This window comes from Pseudophryne corroboree, chromosome 2, assembly GCF_028390025.1.
Source record: "Pseudophryne corroboree isolate aPseCor3 chromosome 2, aPseCor3.hap2, whole genome shotgun sequence".
Taxonomy (NCBI): Eukaryota; Metazoa; Chordata; class Amphibia; order Anura; family Myobatrachidae; genus Pseudophryne; species Pseudophryne corroboree.
Window position 1 is genome coordinate 616,244,951 of NC_086445.1, and position 23,901 is coordinate 616,268,851.

The window sequence follows — 23,901 nt, forward strand, 5'->3', positions numbered from 1 at the left end:
GTCCTTTATCGTTCCTCCAGATGTCATCAGACCCTTTTTTTCCAGATTGATGTAAAGAACATGCAGTACAGAAAAAAATGCAAAAATGTTTAGAACAGTCTTATCCACTTCAGAATAATTAGGATGTGAAACAGATTATGTTCATATAATAGTAACATACCCAGACTCACACTTAAGAGGTGATTACATGCATATCAAAATTTCTTTCATACAACAACCAGCGGTATCATCACCAATGAACACACAAAGCGGTAGATGGGTGTACGCCACTCACTGTTGGTATGGAGAGAAGAAAGCATATAAAGGTATCTTTAACCTGTAGAATAATTTATTGGATAGGTAAGCATACCCCATTCACAATAGTGCATACTTGCCTACACGACCCTCTCCATGAGGGAGAAAATGCTCTGTACCTGGACTTTCCTGGTAATGTATGATTGCCATCACCTGTGGTGAGCTAGTTAATTGATAAGAAAGGTGTTTCACTACAGGTGATGGCAATCATACATTACCAGGAAAGTCCAGGAACAGAGCATTTTCTCCCTCATGGAGGGGGTCAGGTAGGCAAGTATGCAATAGTGTAGATCAGGGCTGGCCAAACCGGTCCTCGAGATCTACCAACAGTTCATGTTTTCCAGGCCTCCTGGAGAGCTGTAGAAATGTCAGTTAGGAATGAATGCAGCACATCTTAATTAGTAATGACTACACCTGTCACCAGCTAGGTGGTCTGGAAAATGTGAACCGTTGGTAGATCTCGAGGACCGGTTTGGCCAGCCCTGGTGTAGATGATGCCGGTCACATAACTACATCACCATTAAACTATAGAATACAAATATATAGAATAGAATCAAGTAGAATAGTAGTAAGCAATGCTTTGTATAGAATACATTGCATTTCTACTAGCCCTGTCTGTTTTTTCCTAATTGCTAAACCAAGCGATCAGTCTCAATGTGTGACCCAATTGACTGCTTCACACATGTAGAAATTAAATCTTTTGAAGACCTCATAAGCATATTTATTTTGTAAAAGTACTGTTTAAATATATGCTGTAACAGTTGTAGCACAGCACAAGTGCTCAGATTGGTTCCTTTCTCTTTGCACTAGCACCTAAGGTAATACACATTTTTGTTTTTCCCTATGTGGTGCTGGTTTGTGTGTGCCAGAAGCCCAAATCATGTAATTACAGAACATGAGACCAGTATTATATTTGTTTTATATCAATGCATCAATACAAGCATCATTTTTTCTTTTTCTTTCAGTAAGATGTGGTATATTTGGATATTTTAATTTGAGAAAATGCTTATCCAGTGGAAAATGCAGTGGCTTTTATCTGTTGGAATAATCTAAGACCTGTTTTTTTAAATGTATTGGCAGTTACAATTAGTGGGTTTTTGTTTTATTTTTATTAGATCAACTTGGATATAAATAGAATAGGTTAGTGATATTAGAGACCCTAAGTGTAGGCAAGAAAACTTAGTAAGACAACAATCTAATTAGATAGACAGACAGACAGACAGACAGACAGACAGACAGACAGACAGATAGATAGATAGATAGATAGATAGATAGATAGATAGATAGATAGATAGATAGATAACAGCTATATAGGGGCAGTGTTGTCAACTTTCTGGCTTCCCAGTCCAGGAGGGAGCAGCCAGGCAGGCTCAGAGGAGGGCAGTGCAGGGTGTGTGGTTTGATACAGGAGTTATGCAGCTAAGGAAGTGTGCAGGCATGGCTACGTGATCACCTCATTATGGCCACGCCCCCTGCTAGATTACCAGCATTGTAATGCAGGGACATGGCTATGACGACTTAATTTAGAGCGAATCACGTCATCGCCCACTGGGTCCCCCCACTTCACTGAGCTGTTGGGCTGCGGGTTGAAGCAGGATTTAGGAGACTTGCCTACTCTCCGGGAGCACCACCCAACTTTCGGGAGCCTTGCAGTTGTCCAGCTAGCCTTGGCAAGCATGGTTTACCGGGTGGCTAAAGTTCTGGGTTTAATGCCCCGGACCTATTCGATTATTAGGCAATTATGCAGCGTGGTAATCCTGCAGCTAACACACGTTAACCCATAGATTCCAGGTTAAGTGCCCGGTATCTATCAGTTACCCTGAGCACTAAGCCACAGAGGGTGCATTTAATGCAGATTTTCATTGCAGCTCCTGAGGCTGTGAGGAAAAATGTGCCTTAAATATAGTCTCTGGGGCTTACTTTGAGGAGCAGCAGTGCTAATTGAATAGCACAGTGTGGTAATCCTGCAGCTAACGCGTGTTAACCCATAGATTCCAGGTTAAGTGCCCGGTATCTACCAGTTACCCTGAGCAGTAAGCCACAGAGAGTGCATTTAATGTAGATAATCCTCACAGCTCCTGAGGCTGTGAGGAAAAATCTGCTCTAAATCAGTCTCTGGGGCTTACTGTGAGGAGCAGTGGTGCTAATTGAATAGCGCAGGACAGAGATTTAGCCCCATACATATACACTGAAGTGGCAAAAGTCATGGGTTAGCAGTATGTAAAGGTAATCTCGTGAGTCAGTTTGAATACTGGCTAAGCAGCTCTTGGCAAGGCAATGTGAATTATCGGAGTTCGAACGTGGCATGACAGTGGGTTCCCGATGGATGGGAAATTCCATTTCTGAAGTTTTGCAGACATTTTACATTCCTCGATCTAAAGTGTCACATGTGGACCGGGAATATTTCCTAGAAGGCATTACTACCCACTGCGGACAAAGCAGTGGCCAACCACAGGTGCTTAAAAATCACAACCAGCAATGTCTGGACTGAATTGTCCATGGTAACAGATAAGCGACATCCACATTCAATACAGGAAGCACAAGTCCCATATCCAGCAGGTCAGTGCAGCGTTATTTAGCTTCCATGGGATATGGCACCAGAAGATCCACCAGAGTGCCCCTATTAACACTGACACTGCACCTTGGAGGATGGGCAACAAGTGGCGTGGTCTGATCAGTCAGGATTCCAGTTGTTTCAGGCTGATGGTAGGGTTCGAGTGTGGCACAGACCCCATGGAACAAAGTAGTCAACAGGGCACAATGCAGGCTGGTGGTGGTTCCAAAATATTATGGGGTGTATTCAAGTCGCATAGATTGGGTCTTCTGGTCCACCTGAACACGTCATTGATTGGACACCACTATGTTGCAGTGCTTGGCAACAATTTGCAGCCCTTCATGGATTTCATGTAACCCCAAAACATGCATATGGAATAATGCACCATGTCATCAGTCCCAAGTTCTCCAGAATTAGTTTGAGGAGCATTCTGGAGAGTTCCATCAAATGGTCTGGCCACTACGTTCACCCAACATGACCCCAATCAAGCATTCATGGGGTGTGGTGGAGAGGTCTATTTACCGCCAAGATCCTATACCTAAAAATATCAGCGAGTTGTGGAAAGCTATCCAGGCATCATGGGTCAACAGAGGTCTCCAGAGGTTTTCTGCTCACTTGTGGAATCGATGCCACAAGTTGCTGCACTTCACCAGGCTACAGCGGGTCCTGAATGATACTAGGAACCTACGCCATGACTTCTGGCACTTCAGTGTATATACGTATATTTATATGTGTATATTGTTTCATGGCAATCACCTTCTGCTCCTGCATGATCCAGTCATAAACATTGAGCAGAAACACAATTCAGTATGTAGATCAGTGTCCTCTACATAACTAAACTTTGTCCTCATAAATGTTGTCCATATCATGTGGTGATGCACCACCTGCGAATGGAACGTACACAGGGGAGTAATAATCAGCCTTTGTAATTGAGTCCAAATAGTAATGAGGCCAGTAACCAGCCAGCTCTAAAGCTGGGTACACACTTGAACGAAGTACCAATGTGTCCTCGGCCTGCCAGGTTCTGTAGACTCTGCTAACATCGGGAGTCTTTTTTTTTGCCAAAAATGCATCTTAGTTGCAACGCAGTGCGACTAGGACTCATCAGGAGACTGTGCTGATTAATTTGATATGTGACTAAGAATCTATGATGCATTTTAGCCAAAAAAACACATCCGATGTTAGTACAAAGTGTAATAAATGATGCCTTGGTCATTCCAAGTTCACATACAATCCAAGAACACACGATTTGGAGCATACAATCTATACAGGCTTCAGAATGATGACACAATACATAATTTTGAGGGATGTATCCAATTAATGGTGCTGCCGTAGACACTATGCAATCATCATGTAGAACAGTGGCAAACTTCAGAGTCCAACATATTGTTTGGTACTGCATACAGTCACACTACATGATGTGCACCACATCGCCCTATCTGACGTGCAGCACATTATATGGGAAAATGCGATTAACGACTCAAGATTGCACAATATATCATATATTTCTTGTACCCACCTTAAGGTTTTGATTATACCCTCATTGCTTTGAAGCCTAAAGAATGATTTATTCACTGTGTGCTTCCCAATTATACAACCACAATCTTCACACCATGTTCTTTTTTTTATAGGTGGAAGTGCCAAAATGGCTGAAGTAAAAAATAAATAAAAAAAATGACGGCTTGCCAGAAGAAATGTTACTTCTCGTGCTGAACAACCTAAATGTATAAAGTTGTCTTTTAAACCCACATCCGTTTTATTGCAGCAATTATTCAGATTGCTTCTTAGGGTCCAACTGCAGCCTTAACTAGCCAACAATTCTAATGAAAGCCTTTGTATTATATTAGTGTGACTGATCATCTTTTTACATATCCATGATGGCAACATTTTCGTATAATGGACACATGCTGGGAGTCCAACAATGTGGTTTACATGTCAGATCTGGGATCAAGAAGAGATCAGTGAAAAATGGGAATCTGTTAGTCACTTTTTCAAGGCAACGTGCAATGTATGTTTCACAACTGCATAAGCCTGAAACCCCTTTTGAAGGTCTCTCTGGACTTCTGATAACTGACTGATGTCACAATCTCCATACAGTTGTCAGCTGAATATATGGATTTTTGTACACTGTTAAATCCACAATAAACAGTAAAACACATAAAATTGTTACAAAACAAACATAGTGGCAGATGTACTAAACCCAGGAGACTGATAAAGTGGAGAGAGATAAACTAACAACCAATCAGCTCCTGGCGTTTTTGAAACAGCCTGTAACATGACAGTTGGGAGCTGATTGGTTGGTACTTTATCTCTCTCCACTTCATCACACTCCAAGGCTTAGTACATTTCCTTGTCACTTAGTGCATTAAGCACTTTTCTCTGTTACCCTCTCCACTGTGAACTGGTTAACAGATACATGGCATGAAAGCTGTGTGAGAACATATAGATGGGTACTGAGTATCACTGTTATTTAAAATGCTAAATTCGCACAGATATATATATATATTTTTGACTGACTGTAAATCTATTGTGAAAAGGATTGTTTTAGGAGCTTAATAAACATTACAAATGCATGGGTATTTATACTGTTCTGCAAGTTTCTCTAGGGGATATAAAGTCTGGCACTGCAAGTCTCTTTGACAGGGAAAAGATACTTTGTGCTTCAATTTTCCATATATGGAAATCACAGCAACTTGTTTCTTATTCACAGGACAAGGGAGGGCGAGAGTGTTTGGGATAGAAAGTGGCAGGGGAGATTGAGGAAAAACAGCTATAGCCATGAAGACAGTGATCCTGATTTACGAAGTGCAGTTCAAAATCATTAGCAGTGCCAGGTTCCTCATGCCTCAGTTTGTGCAAATACTTCTAGGTATTTAACAAAAGCATTTAAATAATTATACTGCAGAGGCGTTGGGAGGCACAGTGGTTTGTATTGCTGCCTCACAGTGTTGTTGTCATAGGTACCGTATTTGCTGGCGTATAAGACGACTTTTTTGCCCTGAAAAACATGCCGCCAAGTGGGGGGGTCGTCTTATACGCCGGGTGCACTTCAGTTGGGATAGACATAGCTGCCATAGTGGCCTTCCGATACTCGCCCGGTGCCCATAGTGGCCTCCCGATGCCCGCCCACCTCATTCTACATACCATCCAGTATCGCGCGGTATCCAGTGCGGCCGCGGCGGGTCATCAGCGTGGCCCGCCCCTTGTCTACGCAGAGCTCGCACATGCGGACTTGCGCACTAGTGCCAATTACAGGGAGATGCAGGGACTGGCCGGAGGCGCTGCAGTCGCGTTGTGGCCGTACAATGGTGACAATGACAGGTACTGTAATGGCACTAATACTAATGGCACTCATGTGAAACAGGTAACAATAAATGCACACAGGGGTATACTTTTATACATTTTACAATCTGATGTTCTTTTACGTTTTATTTGGTGTGTGGAAGGTGTGCGGAAGAGGGGGTAGTCTTATACGGCGAGTATATAACAAACTCTATATTTTGAGTGGAAATGTTGGGGGTCGTCTTATACGCCCAGTCGTCTTATACGCCGGCAAATACGGTAACATTCAGGGCTGCATAGGGTGTCCCAGATACTGGGGTGTGTGCCTAAATGCAGAGGGGGTGTCCCCCTCAGCAGATGACCCAGGCTCCTCCAACAAGCCATGGTTGGGTAATTAGTACAATCAGCTCTTAATTGCCATGTCACAGGATGTCTTTGAAAAATGTCAGTTAGGAGCTGATTAGCGGGTCAGTTATCACTCTTTATCCATTTCCACTCCATCACTTTTTAAAGCTTACTACATTTGGGCCATTGTGACCACAGCATTCCAATATGGTTGTGTATGTTTCCTTCATGATCAGGACCTGGAAGTGACATAACGAGATAGTTTGTGACATGGACCCAGCGGCTTATGGGAAAGGTCCTCTCCATGAAGGGAAACTAGACGCTACCATTCCAATATGCATGTGGGCAGATTCAATTATCACGCATTTCAGCCCATTAGGTAGACTGATCTCTGGTCACACCACCATATAGGTAGAGTGACCACTTTATCCCTTTTATCTGGGACGCTCATGGATTAAACAGGTTCTGTCGCTGATTAAAACCAGCTGAAATGTAGGCTTGAAGTCAGCCAGCCACAGAACCTGTGTAATCCATGAGCGTCCCAGGTAAAAGGGATAATATGAGCAGAAATCCACCTCTGAATGCTTCCTGATGCTCTCACACCTAACTGACACGGCCCCATGGGGTTGCTGCTTTTTAAACATGTTTGTTTGGGTTTCAACCCAAAGTTCCAAAACCTACTGTTATTCATTCTACTGTATTTAAATCATACTTGCCTACCTGACCCTCTCCATGAGGGAGAAAATGCTCTGTTCCTGGACTTTCCTGGTAATGTATGATTGCCATCACCTGTGGTGAAACACCTTTCTTATCAATTAACTAGCTCACCACAGGTGATGGCAATCATACATTACCAGGAAAGTCCAGGAACAGAGCATTTTCTCCCTCATGGAGAGGGTCAGGTAGGTAAGTATGATTTAAATCTCTGCATAAGATGACATTATAACATTTTGGCGGGACAGTCCCGTTTTTCACGGTCTGTCCCGCTGTCCCACCCGCGGGTCGCAGTGTCCCGCGGGTGGGGCAGTTGGGAGATCCCCCCGTCACTCGCTGCTCTGTGCCCCTGTCCCTCTCTGCGTCTATTCACGGCAGAGAGGGACAGGGGGCATGACCAGCAGCTAATGACGAAAACGGGGCGTGGCTTGCGATCACAGCACTTGCTGTGAGACCATGCCCCTTTCCCTTAGGCCATGCCCCTTTCCATTAGGCCACACACCCTAATATTGTCCAGTGTCCCTCCTCGGCTGAACTAAAAGTTGGGAGGTATGTTATAATGGTAACAATAAAATTCATATCAACCAGTGAATGATACTCACACAGATAACCAGTGCACCTAGGGCCATATTCAGACCTGATCGTAGCAGCAAATTTGTTAGCAGATGGGCAAAACCATGTGCACTGCAAGGGAGGCAGATATAACCTGTAACTGAAATCTAAATTGCAGTGTAAAAATAAAGCAGACAGTATTTACCCTGCACAGAAACAATATAACCCACCCAAATCTAACTCTCTCTGCACATGTTATATCTGCCCTGTCCCCCCTCCTGCAGTGCACATGGTTTTGCCCATCTGCTAACAAATTTGCTGCTACGATCAGGTCTGAATTAGGCCCCTAGTTTTGAGGAACAGCACAAAAAAAGATTTCAGTTTGCAGAGTAAGGGGTATATTTACTAAAGTGCTGGTTTTATAAGTGGAGCTGTTCACTGGCGTGCGCAGCACATTTTATTAGGGGGTGCACCGCTGGAGGGGTGTGTCTAGTACCGCCTTTTGGGCGTGTCTAGCAACATCTATTGATGGTCAACGCATATAAAATATCCACCCTTATACCAATCCTAATAAAGCAGATACATTGTCAGATGTTGTGGTGTGCACCAAACAAACACCCCTGATGGCACTCATGCAATTACACTGCTCCTCCTCAGCCTGATCTGGCTCCCCCTCTCTTTCCCCTGCAAGCTTCAGCAGCTTACTTACAAGTCAGTCCTAACGAAATCCCAGGTTTTCATTCTTCCATCATTCCCTTTCCAGTATTCTCATAAAAGAGTAAAGAGCAAATATAGTGTAATACTGCTTTATGAATAAATAAAAAAGCCAATGAGGATGGCCGGACTCTCACCATAAAGCAGGAAAAACAAGGCAGATAGAATAAACAACCAGGCGTCCCCAGTCCCTCGTGATTCCTCCTGTGGATTGATCCCGGACTCCAAAAAGGCAAACCAGCCAACGCGTTTCAATACTTTCAAGTATCTTTTTCAAGGCACATGTTTCTTCTTCCCCAGGATATCCTATTTATACCCCTCTTCCTGATGACATCATTATCCTATGTGAAAGGCCTAATACCAGACATGGATCAACTAGCATGTAAATTCTATGTGTAACATTCCTATGTAACCCATCCATTTGTCCTGTTCAGGTATTTTGTATTCCCTCTGTGGGCGCCAAATTAACTCCTTTCCAAAGCATCTGAATAGTGTGTTACTTCCGCGGTCCGCCGTCCGATGGAACGCATTTGCGTTCCACCGCTATTTCCGGAAGTGACTTCTTTCTCCACGTTTGTCACTTCCGCGGTCCGCCGTCCATTGGAACGCATATGCGTTCCACCGCTATTCCCGGAAGCGACTTCTTTCTCCGCGCGTCACATCCGGTCATGGCGTAACGCTGCGCTCCGTCTATTTCTCCAGGATATATTGTGACTGTGTTCATTTCTGTCTCTCCGTTGAAATGCTGTATCTGGAGAGTCGTCCTTTATGTTGAGTTTGTTATCTCTAAGTGGATAATTCAGTGCAATGTCCAGAACATGAAATATAAATACATGAAATTACACACTTTTATTAAAAACAATAAAACCATAAAACTTCCTAAAAACTTACTTATAAAAACCATTTTAACTCAAAGTCCTTATTGATGCCATTTGGGGATAATGTATTAAAGTTATAAATCATATTCATTTCACTTTTAGCCAATTTGGCTGCTACATCACCCCCTCTGGCATCAATGGAAACTTTTTTCAGAATATAAAAATTCTTAAGATGTTTGATATCACAGTTATGAGTCTCTTTAAAATGTTTGGAAAGTGCATGAGTGTCTAAGCCCTTGCGGATGTTTCTTATGTGTTCACCCAGTCTAATCTTAAAAGCCCTACTTGTCCTACCTATATAAAATTTGCCACATGAACATTCAATGGCATATATAACATTAAAAGAATGGCATGTTAAAAATTCGCTGATTTTATGTTTCTTCTTATTTATATCAACCTCAGTTAGTTTATTACCAAAGGTATTGGGTATATTTTTACATCCAATACAACTCCCACAGCGAAAAAATCCTTTGGTTAATACATTACCCTTTTTAGGGGACGGTGGACAAAGACTTTTTACTAATTTCGTTTTTAGATTGGGGGCTCTTTTAAAAATGCAATTAGGATAGTTTGGTAGGTCCTTACCAATTATTGGGTCCTTTTTCAATATCTTCCAATGTTTTTTTAAAATTCTTTTTACATGGTGATGTTGAGAGGTATAGTTAGTAATAAATGACCATTTAAAAATGTCATTATTTTTCTCCTTTTTCTTATTTTCAGACTTTTTTAACAAATCCTCTCTATTCATACCATTTACTCTTTCCAGGGAATCTGATACAATTTGATCTTTATATCCACTTCCCTTGAAATTGGTGGACATTTCTTTTGCCTGGGTTAAAAATACATCTCTATCCGTACAGTTTCTTTTTAATCTTTTAAATTGACTCATCGGTATGGTATCCAGCCATCTACTATGGTGACAACTTTCCACATCAATATAAGTACTGGAATCCGTTGGTTTGACAAAGTTTTTTGTTTTTATCATACCCTGTTCAATGTAAATGGTCAAATCCAAAAAGTTGACTAAGGATTGACTTTTTTCAAAGGTTAAAAAGATGTTTGAATCATTCTCATTTAAATATGAACAGAATTGCTCTAATTCTTCCGTACTTCCCCCCCATATAAAAACAATATCATCAATGTACCTTCGCCATGAGACCAGGTTCGCCCCAAATGGGTTATCTTTCCATATCTTATCATCTTCCCATGCGCCCATAAAAATATTTGCGTAACTCGGGGCGAACCTGGTACCCATGGCGGTACCTCGTTTCTGAATATAAAATTCCCCTTTAAAAGTAAAAATAAGAATTTACTTACCGATAATTCTATTTCTCGGAGTCCGTAGTGGATGCTGGGGTTCCTGAAAGGACCATGGGGAATAGCGGCTCCGCAGGAGACAGGGCACAAAAAGTAAAGCTTTAGGATCAGGTAGTGTGCACTGGCTCCTCCCCCTATGACCCTCCTCCAAGCCTCAGTTAGGATACTGTGCCCGGACGAGCGTACACAATAAGGAAGGATTTTGAATCCCGGGTAAGACTCATACCAGCCACACCAATCACACTGTACAACCTGTGATCTGAACCCAGTTAACAGTATGATAACAGCGGAGCCTCTGAAAAGATGGCTCACAACAATAATAACCCGATTTTTGTAACTATGTACCAGTAATGCAGATAATCCGCACTTGGGATGGGCGCCCAGCATCCACTACGGACTCCGAGAAATAGAATTATCGGTAAGTAAATTCTTATTTTCTCTATCGTCCTAGTGGATGCTGGGGTTCCTGAAAGGACCATGGGGATTATACCAAAGCTCCCAAACGGGCGGGAGAGTGCGGATGACTCTGCAGCACCGAATGAGAGAACTCCAGGTCCTCCTTAGCCAGGGTATCAAATTTGTAGGATTTTACAAACGTGTTTGCCCCTGACTAAATAGCCGCTCGGCAAAGTTGTAAAGCCGAGACCCCTCGGGCAGCCGCCCAAGATGAGCCCACCTTCCTTGTGGAATGGGCATTTACATATTTTGGCTGTGGCAGGCCTGCCACAGAATGTGCAAGCTGAATTGTATTACACATCCAACTAGCAATAGTCTGCTTAGAAGCAAGAGCACCCAGTTTGTTGGGTGCATACAGGATAACAGCAAGTCAGTTTTCCTGACTCCAGCCGTCCTGGAACCTATACTTTCAGGGCCCTGACAACATCCAGCAACTTGGAGTCCTCCAAGTCCCTAGTAGGCGCAAGGCACCACAATAAGCTGGTTCAGGTGAAACACTGACACCACCTTAGGGAGAGAACTGGGGACGAGTCCGCAGCTCTGCCCTGTCCGAATGGACAAATAGATATGGGCTTTTTTGAGAAAAAAACCCACCAATTTGACACTCGCCTGGCCCAGGCCAGAGCCAAGAGCATGGTCACTTTTCATGTGAGATGCTTCAAATCCACAGATTTGACTGGTTTTAAACCAATGTGATTTGAGGAATCCCAGAACTACGTTGAGATCCCACAGTGCCACTGGAGGCACAAAAGGGGGTTGTATATGCAATACTCCCTTGACAAACTTCTGGACTTCAGGAACTGAAGCCAATTCTTTCTGGAAGAAAATCGACAGGGCCGAAATTTGAACCTTAATGGGCCCCAATTTGAGGCCCATAGACACTCCTGTTTGCAGGAAATGCAGGAATCGACCGAGTTGAAATTTCTTCGTGGGGCCTTCCTGGCCTCACACCACGCAACATATTTTCGCCACATGTGGTGATAATGTTGTGCGGTCACCTCCTTCCTGGCTTTGACCAGGGTAGGAATGACCTCTTCCGGAATGCCTTTTTCCCTTAGGATCCGGCGTTCCATCGCCATGCCGTCAAACGCAGCTGCGGTAAGTCTTGGAACAGACATGGTACTTGCTGAAGCAAGTCCCTTCTTAGCGGCAGAGGCCATAAGTCCTCTGTGAGCATCTCTTGAAGTTCCGGGTACCAAGTCCTTCTTGGCCAATCCGGAGCCATGAGTATAGTTCTTACTCCTCTACGTCTTATAATTCTCAGTACCTTAGGTATGAGAAGCAGAGGAGGGAACACATACCCCGACTGGTACACCCACGGTGTTACCAGAACGTCCACAGCTATTGCCTGAGGGTCTCTTGACCTGGCGCAATACCTGTCCCGTTTTTTGTTCAGACGGGACGCCATCATGTCCACCTTTGGTATTTCCCAACGGTTCACAATCATGTGGAAAAACTTCCCGATGAAGTTTCCACTCTCCCGGGTGGAGGTCGTGCCTGCTGAGGAAGTCTTCTTCCCAGTTTCCACTCCCGGAATGAAACACTGCTGACAGTGCTATCACATGATTTTTCGCCCAGCGAAAAGTCCTTGCAGTTTTTGCCATTGCCCTCCTGCTTCTTGTGCCGCCCTGTCTGTTTACGTGGGCGACTGCCGTGATGTTTTTCCCACTGGATCAATACCGGCTGACCTTGAAGCAGAGGTCTTGCTAAGCTTAGAGCATTATAAATTTACCCTTAGCTCCAGTATATTTATGTGGAGAAAAGTCTCCAGACTTGATCACACTCCCTGGAAATTTTTTCCTTGTGTGACTGCTCCCCAGCCTCTCGGGCTGGCCTCCGTGGTCACCAGCATCCAATCCTGAATGCCGAATCTGCGGCCCTCTAGAAGATGAGCACTCTGTAACCACCACAGGAGAGACACCCTTGTCCTTGGATATAGGGTTATCCGCTGATGCATCTGAAGATGCGATCCGGACCATTTGTCCAGCAGATCCCACTGAAAAGTTCTTGCGTGAAATCTGCCGAATGGAATTGCTTCGTAGGAAACCACCATTTTTACCAGGACCCTTGTGCAATGATGCACTGACACTTTTCCTGGTTTTAGGAGGTTCTTGACTAGCTCGGATAACTCCCTGGCTTTCTCTTCCGGGAGAAACACCTTTTTCTGGACTGTGTCCAGAATCATCCCTAGGCACAGCAGACGTGTCGTCAGGATCAGCTGCGATTTTGGAATATTTAGAATCCATCCGTGCTGTTGTAGCAGTATCCGAGATAGTGCTACTCCGACCTCCAACTGTTCCCTGGACTTTGCCCTTATCAGGAGATCGTCCAAGTAAGGGGTAATTAAGACGCCTTTTCTTCGAAGAAGAATCATCATTTCGGCCATTACCTTGGTAAAGACCCGGGGTGCCGTGGACAATCCAAACGGCAGCGTCTGAAACTGACAGTGACAGTTCTATACCACGAACCTGAGGTACCCTTAGTGAGAAGGGCAAATTTGGGACATGGAGGTAAGCATCCCTGATGTCCCGGGACACTATATAGTCCCCTTCTTCCTGGTTCGTTATCACTGCTCTGAGTGACTCCATCTTGATTTGAACCTTTGTAAGTGTTCAAATTTTTTTAGATTTAGAATAGGTCTCACCTAGCCTTCTGGCTTCAGTACCACAATATAGTGTGGAATAATACCCCTTTCCTTGTTGTAGGAGGGATAATTTGATTATCACCTGCTGGGAATACAGCTTGTGAATTTTTTCCCATACTGCCTCCTTGTCGGAGGGATACCTTGGTAAAGCAGACTTCAGGAGCCTGCGAGGGGGAAACGTTTCGACATTCCAATCTGTACCCCTGGGATACTACTTGTAGGATCCAGGGGTCCTGTACGGTCCCAGCGTCATGCTGAGAGCTTGGCAGAAGCGGTGGAAGGCTTCTGTTCCTGGGAATGGGCTGCCTGCTGCAGTCTTCTTCCCTTTCCTCTATCCCTGGGCAAATATGACTCTTATAGGGACGAAAGGACTGAGGCTGAAAAGACGGTGTCTTTTTCTGCAGAGATGTGACTTAGGGTAAAAACGGTGGATTTTCCAGCAGTTGCCGTGGCCACCAGGTCCGATGGACCGACCCCAAATAACTCCTCTTCCTTTATACGGCAATACACCTTTGTGCCGTTTGGAATCTGCATCACCTGACCACTGTCGTGTCCATAAACATCTTCTGGCAGATATGGACATCGCACTTACTCTTGATGCCAGAGTGCAAATATCCCTCTGTGCATCTCGCATATATAGAAATGCATCCTTTAAATGCTCTATAGTCAATAAAATACTGTCCCTGTCAAGGGTATCAATATTTTTAGTCAGGGAATCCGACCAAGCCACCCCAGCTCTGCACATCCAGGCTGAGGCGATCGCTGGTCGCAGTATAACACCAGTATGTGTGTATATACTTTTATATGATATTTTCCAGCCTCCTGTCAGCTGGCTCCTTGAGGACGGCCCTATCTATAGACGGTACCGCCACTTGTTTTGATAAGCGTGTGAGCGCCTTATCCACCCTAAGGGGTGTTTCCCAACGCGCCCTAACTTCTGGCGGGAAAGGGTATACCGCCAATAATTTTCTATCGGGGGGAACCCACGCATCATCACACACTTCCTTTAATTTATCTGATTCAGGAAAAACTACAGGTAGTTTTTTAACATCCCACATAATACCCTCTTTTGTGGTACTTGTAGTATCAGAAATATGTAACACCTCCTTCATTGCCCTTAACGTGTGGCCCTAATAAGGAATACGTTTGTTTATTCACCGTCGACACTGGATTCAGTGTCCGTGTCTGTGTCTGTGTCGACCGACTAAGGTAAACGGGCGTTTTAAAACCCCTGACGGTGTTTTTGAGACGTCTGGACCGGTACTAATTGTTTGTCGGCCGTCTCATGTCGTCAACCGACCTTGCAGCGTGTTGACATTATCACGTAATTCCCTAAATAAGCCATCCATTCTGGTGTCGACTCCCTAGAGAGTGACATCACCATTACAGGCAATTGCTCCGCCTCCTCACCAACATCGTCCTCATACATGTCGACACACACGTACCGACACACAGCACACACACAGGGAATGCTCTGATAGAGGACAGGACCCACTAGCCCTTTGGAGAGACAGAGGGAGAGTTTGCCAGCACACACCAAAAAACGCTATAATTATATAGGGACAACCTTATATAAGTGTTTTCCCTTATAGCATCTTTTTATATATTTCTAACGCCAAATTAGTGCCCCCCCTCTCTGTTTTAACCCTGTTTCTGTAGTGCAGTGCAGGGGAGAGCCTGGGAGCCTTCCCTCCAGCCTTTCTGTGAGGGAAAATGGCGCTGTGTGCTGAGGAGATAGGCCCCGCCCCTTTTTCGGCGGGCTCGTCTCCCGCTCTTCAACGGATTCTGGCAGGGGTTAAATATCTCCATATAGCCCCCGGAGGCTATATGTGAGGTATTTTTTGCCAAAAAATAGGTTTACATTGCCTCCCAGCGCCCTGCACCCTCAGTGACTGCCGTGTGAAGTGTGCTGAGAGCAATGGCGCACAGCTGCAGTGCTGTGCGCTACCTTAAGAAGACTGAGGAGTCTTCTGCCGCCGATTCTGGACCTTCTTCTCTTTTCAGCATCTGCAAGGGGGCCGGCGGCGAGGCTCCGGTGACCATCCAGGCTGTACCTGTGATCGTCCCTCTGGAGCTAATGTCCAGTAGCCAAAGAAGCCAATCCATCCTGCACGCAGGTGAGTTCACTTCTTCTCCCCTAAGTCCCTCGTTGCAGTGATCCTGTTGCCAGCAGGACTCACTGTAAAATAAGAAACCTAAGCTAAACTTTTCTAAGCAGCTCTTTAGGAGAGCCACCTAGATTGCACCCTTCTCGGCCGGGCACAAAAATCTAACTGAGGCTTGGAGGAGGGTCATAGGGGGAGGAGCCAGTGCACACCACCTGATCCTAAAGCTTTACTTTTTGTGCCCTGTCTCCTGCGGAGCCGCTATTCCCCATGGTCCTTTCAGGAACCCCAGCATCCACTAGGACGATAGAGAAATAATTGTTAAATAAAATAAATTCAATACCCTCTAATAAAAATTCCTGTAGTCCAGGTTCTATAATTGAAAGTGCTAGTGCTTTTTTTACTGCCTCTAGACCTTGACTGTGGTCAATTATCGTGTACAGCGAACTGACGTCCGCTGTAACTAAGGAATAACCTTCTTTCCATTCTATATCATCTAAAAATTGGAGGGCTTCTAGGGTATCTTTTAAGTGAGATTTATTTTTTGACACTAAGGGCTGTAAATAATAATCAATGTATTGGGATAAATTGGCAGATAATGATTCGATTCCGGAGACAATGGGTCTTCCTGGGGGTTTCACGGGGTCTTTGTGTACTTTGGGAAGGATATATATCGTAGGTATCTTGGGGTCATCTATACATATAAAATTTAATTCTTTATCTGTTAAGATGCCCTTTTTCTTATAAGACTCCACCATTTCTAAGGGCATCTTATAAGAAAAAGGGCATCTTAACAGATAAAGAATTAAATTTTATATGTATAGATGACCCCAAGATACCTACGATATATATCCTTCCCAAAGTACACAAAGACCCCGTGAAACCCCCAGGAAGACCCATTGTCTCCGGAATCGAATCATTATCTGCCAATTTATCCCAATACATTGATTATTATTTACAGCCCTTAGTGTCAAAAAATAAATCTCACTTAAAAGATACCCTAGAAGCCCTCCAATTTTTAGATGATATAGAATGGAAAGAAGGTTATTCCTTAGTTACAGCGGACGTCAGTTCGCTGTACACGATAATTGACCACAGTCAAGGTCTAGAGGCAGTAAAAAAAGCACTAGCACTTTCAATTATAGAACCTGGACTACAGGAATTTTTATTAGAGGGTATTGAATTTATTTTATTTAACAATTATTTTACTTTTAAAGGGGAATTTTATATTCAGAAACGAGGTACCGCCATGGGTACCAGGTTCGCCCCGAGTTACGCAAATATTTTTATGGGCGCATGGGAAGATGATAAGATATGGAAAGATAACCCATTTGGGGCGAACCTGGTCTCATGGCGAAGGTACATTGATGATATTGTTTTTATATGGGGGGGAAGTACGGAAGAATTAGAGCAATTCTGTTCATATTTAAATGAGAATGATTCAAACATCTTTTTAACCTTTGAAAAAAGTCAATCCTTAGTCAACTTTTTGGATTTGACCATTTACATTGAACAGGGTATGATAAAAACAAAAAACTTTGTCAAACCAACGGATTCCAGTACTTATATTGATGTGGAAAGTTGTCACCATAGTAGATGGCTGGATACCATACCGATGAGTCAATTTAAAAGATTAAAAAGAAACTGTACGGATAGAGATGTATTTTTAACCCAGGCAAAAGAAATGTCCACCAATTTCAAGGGAAGTGGATATAAAGATCAAATTGTATCAGATTCCCTGGAAAGAGTAAATGGTATGAATAGAGAGGATTTGTTAAAAAAGTCTGAAAATAAGAAAAAGGCGAAAAATAATGACATTTTTAAATGGTCATTTATTACTAACTATACCTCTCAACATCACCATGTAAAAAGAATTTTAAAAAAACATTGGAAGATTTTGAAAAAGGACCCAATAATTGGTAAGGACCTACCAAACTATCATAATTGCATTTTTAAAAGAGCCCCCAATCTAAAAACGAAATTAGTAAAAAGTCTTTGTCCACCGTCCCCTAAAAAGGGTAATGTATTAACCAAAGGATTTTTTCGCTGTGGGAGTTGTATTGGATGTAAAAATATACCCAATACCTTTGGTAATAAACTAACTGAGGTTGATATAAATAAGAAGAAACATAAAATCAGCGAATTTTTAACATGCCATTCTTTTAATGTTATATATGCCATTGAATGTTCATGTGGCAAATTTTATATAGGTAGGACAAGTAGGGCTTTTAAGATTAGACTGGGTGAACACATAAGAAACATCCGCAAGGGCTTAGACACTCATGCACTTTCCAAACATTTTAAAGAGACTCATAACTGTGATATCAAACATCTTAAGAATTTTTATATTCTGAAAAAAGTTTCCATTGATGCCAGAGGGGGTGATGTAGCAGCCAAATTGGCTAAAAGTGAAATGAATATGATTTATAACTTTAATACATTATCCCCAAATGGCATCAATAAGGACTTTGAGTTAAAATGGTTTTTATAAGTAAGTTTTTAGGAAGTTTTATGGTTTTATTGTTTTTAATAAAAGTGTGTAATTTCATGTATTTATATTTCATGTTCTGGACATTGCACTGAATTATCCACTTAGAGATAACAAACTCAACATAAAGGACGACTCTCCAGATACAGCATTTCAACGGAGAGACAGAAATGAACACAGTCACAATATATCCTGGAGAAATAGACGGAGCGCAGCGTTACGCCATGACCGGATGTGACGCGCGGAGAAAGAAGTCGCTTCCGGGAATAGCGGTGGAACGCATATGCGTTCCAATGGACGGCGGACCGCGGAAGTGACAAACGTGGAGAAAGAAGTCACTTCCGGAAATAGCGGTGGAACGCAAATGCGTTCCATCGGACGGCGGACCGCGGAAGTAACACACTATTCAGATGCTTTGGAAAGGAGTTAATTTGGCGCCCACAGAGGGAATACAAAATACCTGAACAGGACAAATGGATGGGTTACATAGGAATGTTACACATAGAATTTACATGCTAGTTGATCCATGTCTGGTATTAGGCCTTTCACATAGGATAATGATGTCATCAGGAAGAGGGGTATAAATAGGATATCCTGGGGAAGAAGAAACATGTGCCTTGAAAAAGATACTTGAAAGTATTGAAACGCGTTGGCTGGTTTGCCTTTTTGGAGTCCGGGATCAATCCACAGGAGGAATCACGAGGGACTGGGGACGCCTGGTTGTTTATTCTATCTGCCTTGTTTTTCCTGCTTTATGGTGAGAGTCCGGCCATCCTCATTGGCTTTTTTATTTATTAATAAAGCAGTATTACACTATATTTGCTCTTTACTCTTTTATGAGAATACTGGAAAGGGAATGATGGAAGAATGAAAACCTGGGATTTCGTTAGGACTGTATCCATTCCTCCCTATGCGCATATTGTCTATTAGTTAGACACTACGATACGGTACGGATGTTACCTGCATATGAAAGACATCAATAATTATTTATTTATCAGTATTACACTATTGTATTTTCCTATGTTTTGTTTGAGGGTTGAAAATTGATGTTTAATACCCCCTATGATTCACATCAGCGCCTGAAGACTTATCGGTGATATCTTTTTTTCTTGTCACTTATTTGGGGTGTGTGGTGACACCTTTGTTTTCACTTGAAAGTCTATAGGCAGCTTAAGCGCACCAACAGTCTTCACAACTTTTTCCATACTTACAAGTCAGTCACTCACTGAAACTGACAGTCGCAGACTAGTACTGCTGCTGCTGGAAAAACGAGTGACGTGTCAATGTTGCTGCCGACCGCCTGCCAGTATTGAATGTCTTCCTAAGAGAAACGCTGGCTGCATGCTGATCCTCATCAGTGGCTGGCGTTGGCATAGCATAGAAGGAGAGAGGTGTATATGTGGCTGGTGTGACGGGTGGGCGTGCGAGCTGCATGATGTCATTACGTCACATCACGCTGTTTTTGTACATAGAGGTGGAGCCAGGAGTTTGAAAGCCGGTGGCAGTGGCACCCTTAATTAACCCAGGTGTCCGGTCAGTAATGCAGTCCTGACAGGGTGCAACGCAGAGGGGACAGTAATCAGCCTGCTCGGCAATCGCTGCATCAGGCATGTGAGATCGGGGTGCCAGACATTAGGGGGTGCCTGTGCGCACCAGGCACCCCCCCCCCCCCCCTGCGCACACCTATGGAGCTGTTGCCCATTTCAACCATATTCTAGCTATTTAGAAGGTGCTAGATAAATGTTAAGTAGAATCTAATTGGTTGCTGTGGGAAAAATCTCCAGTTCTAAAAACCAGCACTTTAGTAAATATAATTCTAAGAGTATTAAAATGTTATATACTGGCGAAGACTACCCTGGAACAAAAATTGTCATAAATGCCTGAAAAATCAGAGGTTATTTTGGCAACATCACCCATTAACCCCTCTTACACACATTATCTGTTACATAAACGTTTAGGCCCCAATGTTTTAACGCTTATGTTTTGGTGTTCAAATTCTACAACATCAGGCCCTAAAAGTCACAATGATTTGTATGTACGCATTATTTATAATAATTTATGGGACAAAACATTTTTTTATTAATTTCATTCTGGATACACAATTGTCTATTTTTGTTTGTTTCTCAGTAACCTTTGAATCTCAGCAATCCAGAGTTGAAATAAAGCAATTACTAAAGTGATTAAAATAAAATAAAAAATACATTAATATTTTAAGCTAATTGGAATCTTAGGGATACATTCAGAAGTGGGTTTATTTTTCAGTGAGAAGCAGCATTTTCCAGACAAGATTGCATTCTGATGATATACTAGGGCAAAAAATAAATACCACTGAAAAACCACTCTTTGAAATAGAAATCACCATCAATCGTCCATTAAAAGTATAAAACTACCCAGATTTACAAAGGAGTTGAGAACCTGTGCAAATCCGCCCCCAAAAAGCACTGCAAAGATCAGTAGGTATCCCATCATGATTTCAGTTGGCATCAGGGCAGTGTTCAATAGTGGTGTGGTCAGTGGTGCAGGTAGATAAAAATTCTTATTGGTACTGTGTGCGTGCGCCAAAGGCACCCGTGCCACAAAATGGGTATGGCCACATGGGGTGTGGCCAATGAAAAAGGGACGCGATACACATATGGGGGGCCAGATACATATATGACCCCAATAGTGCAGTGTCAGACGCACATATGCCCCCAATAGTGCCAGATACACATATGCCCCCAATAGTGCAGTGCCAGATACACATATGCCCCCACAGTGCTATATATGCCCCCATGGTACCAGATATGCCCCCACAGTGCCAGATACAAATTTGCCCCCACAGTGCCAGATACACATATGCCCCCACGGTGCCAGATTTATCCCCACTATGCCAGATACACATACGCCCCCATGGTGCCAGATATGCCCCCACAGTGCCTGACAAAAATATTCCCCCACAGTGCCAGATATGCCCCACAGTGCCAGATACACATATACCCCCCAGTGCAAGATACACATATGCCCCCCCCCCCCCAATAGTGCCAGTTTAATCATATGCCCCAGCAGTGCAATTCACCACTGCTGCCTGGGGCCAACTCTGCTGTCAATGTGTCCAAGGAGCCTCTCCTGCCCTCATTCCAGTCTCCGGCAGCGTGTATCTCAAATCAGGTGCCGGTTTGTGAGCCAATCAGAGCTCGCAGTCCGGCAGTGGCAGCTCCTAATTGGCTGCCGGTCCATGAGCTCTGATTGGCTCATGAATCAGTGCCTGATTGTAATACACGCCGCCGCCTCTGGAGAGAGACCGGACTGGGGGCAGGAGAGGCGCCTGCTGTGCTCTCCTTCCCTTGGACACAGCTGCTGCAAGGTTGTCGGCCTGGCAGTACTGCGTACCGTTTCCCAATTTATTACTGGTACTCAGTACCGCAATACTTGTAGCAGTGGGTACAGTGTTGGGCCCACAAAAAAAAAAGTGTGGGTACCTCTTCTAGGTATATCCATTCCCAGGTATAACCAATAGCATGCAGCGGTAGGTACAGAGTAATAGTGATTAAAAATAAGTTTAACTTTTTTTTGACAATGGTGCACTATGGGTACCAGCAAGACTGGGGGGCAAAAAATGGTTTTCAAGGTATGCTGGTATTTGGAGAACCACAAATGTCAGCAAGTCCATGAACCCAAGCCCACTTGACCAAGAAGATCTCTCTCTCTCTCTCTCGAGAGAGAGAGAGAGAGAGAAAACCCACACATATTCCTAGGAGGGTGCCCACGTGATTTTTTTGTGGGTCCAGCACCTCCAGTAAACAGATCCCTGGAGCCAACTAGCCTAAGGTTGGTTGGAATAACAATGGGGGAACCGCACACTACGAGTCTCCCCTCTATGGTTCCTCTAGTTCTGGCTGTTAAAGTCAAGTGCTGAGTAATAGAAAATCTGGGGAATCTTATGTTCTCTGTCCCATGATTTTGCCAATACCGGCCTAGGCTTCAAAGCCTGGAGACCATTTTTTTTACCATATGACCTCATAAATAAAGGGACAGTGTGCACCGGTGTGGTGTGGTCACACAAGGAAGGGGTGTGGCCAAACAATAGTACCACCAATTCAAATGACGCTACACAGTAGAACAGTCTTATTCACTTTATGCTGCACGTAACTCCCCTGATTCATATTACACCACATAGTAGTGCCCCTTATTCACGTTACGACACACAGTAGTGCCTCTTATTCACATTGTCACACAGCAGTGCCCTTATTCATGTTATGCTACACAGTACTACCCCTTATACACAATGCCCATAGTAGTGCCTCATGTACACATAATGCCCACAGTAGCCCTTATACATGTAATGCCCACTGTAGTAGTGCCGCTTATACACATAATGCCCACAGTAGTAGTTCTGCTTAAACACATAATGTACAAAGTATTAGTGCCACTTATACACTGTCAGGAATCTGCATTTTGCATCATGTTACTTACCTGTGCTCTGATGTGCTGGCCTCCAGAGATCACATACTTAGCCTGGCAGCATGTTCCATGATTGCGCGCAATGTGCAGAGACTCTCTCCAGTATGTACCCCACTTGCCATACAGCATGTACACTGATGTATTCCCACCATCTCCGGAGTATGGGCGATGCTATGACACCTGCAGTCAGCTGACTTGGTTCTATTCACTCCTGAGCACTGGAGCACTCACATGACTTGATTCTCCAATCCCTGCTGACTAAGGGAATTATAGGGGAAGCTCATACTATCCAGTGCCTTGAATAATGCGTTGCATCCTATGCACAGCGTCTCCTGGCTCCAGTCTCCTGAGACTCTCCTGCATCAGTACTCCGTGGAACTACAGGCACCAGCCATCCAGTTTGGTTGCAGCTCCATCTGCATTCTGCATCCAGGTGCTGCATTATTACTCACCTGTTCGTTAGCTGCCTGCAGCAGTATCGGTGCCATTCTATCTGCATTGGGAATCCTGCTCTATTCCTCATCTGTCTCCTGCTTAACCAGACCTGGTTCCATTGCTGCCAAGTGTACCAACTGCCTGTGTAGTTCCAGCACCTGTTCAACATCGGTTTCCAGGCCGATCATCGGTTGCTCTTGTTCACCTTCGGTTTCCGGGCCGATAATCATAAAGTTCCTGTTCACCATCGGATCCCAGGCCGATCATCGTTTGCTCCTTTCCACCATTGGTTCCCAGGCTGATAGATGTTAGTTCCTGTTCATCATCAGTTCCCAGACCTAACATTCTCCTAGTGACTTTTCTGTTATCAGAGCTTCCATGCTTATTTATATGCACATACCACCATTGTTGCAGTCTCCAATATACTGTGTGTGTATTACCAATAAAATCATTTGCGCACATGCGCAGGAATCTACTTCAGCCTCATCGCTTTCTCCATCGCACCACCACTGACCCACTAGTACCCTCTCCAGGAACAGACACAAATACAGACCTGACATACACAATGTTCACAGTAGTGCCACATATACACATAATGCCCACAGTAGAGTTGCTTATACACCTAATGCCCACAATAGTGCTCCTTGTACACACAATGCAGACAGTAGTAGTGGCCCTTACAC

The 23,901-nt window shown here is 43.8% G+C and overlaps 1 protein-coding gene across 1 annotated transcript in view; it reads left to right on the forward strand.

Annotated features, from left to right (window-relative positions):
• The window catches only part of LMOD1 (leiomodin 1), a 65,159-nt gene extending 59,738 nt beyond the window's left edge, over positions 1–5,421 (forward strand). The window contains exon 3 of the mRNA XM_063954809.1: positions 4,480–5,421. Within this exon, the coding sequence (XP_063810879.1) occupies positions 4,480–4,506 (27 nt within the window). The 3' untranslated portion in view covers positions 4,507–5,421. The remainder of the gene's footprint in view (positions 1–4,479) is intronic.
• Positions 5,422–23,901: the final 18,480 nt, after the last annotated feature.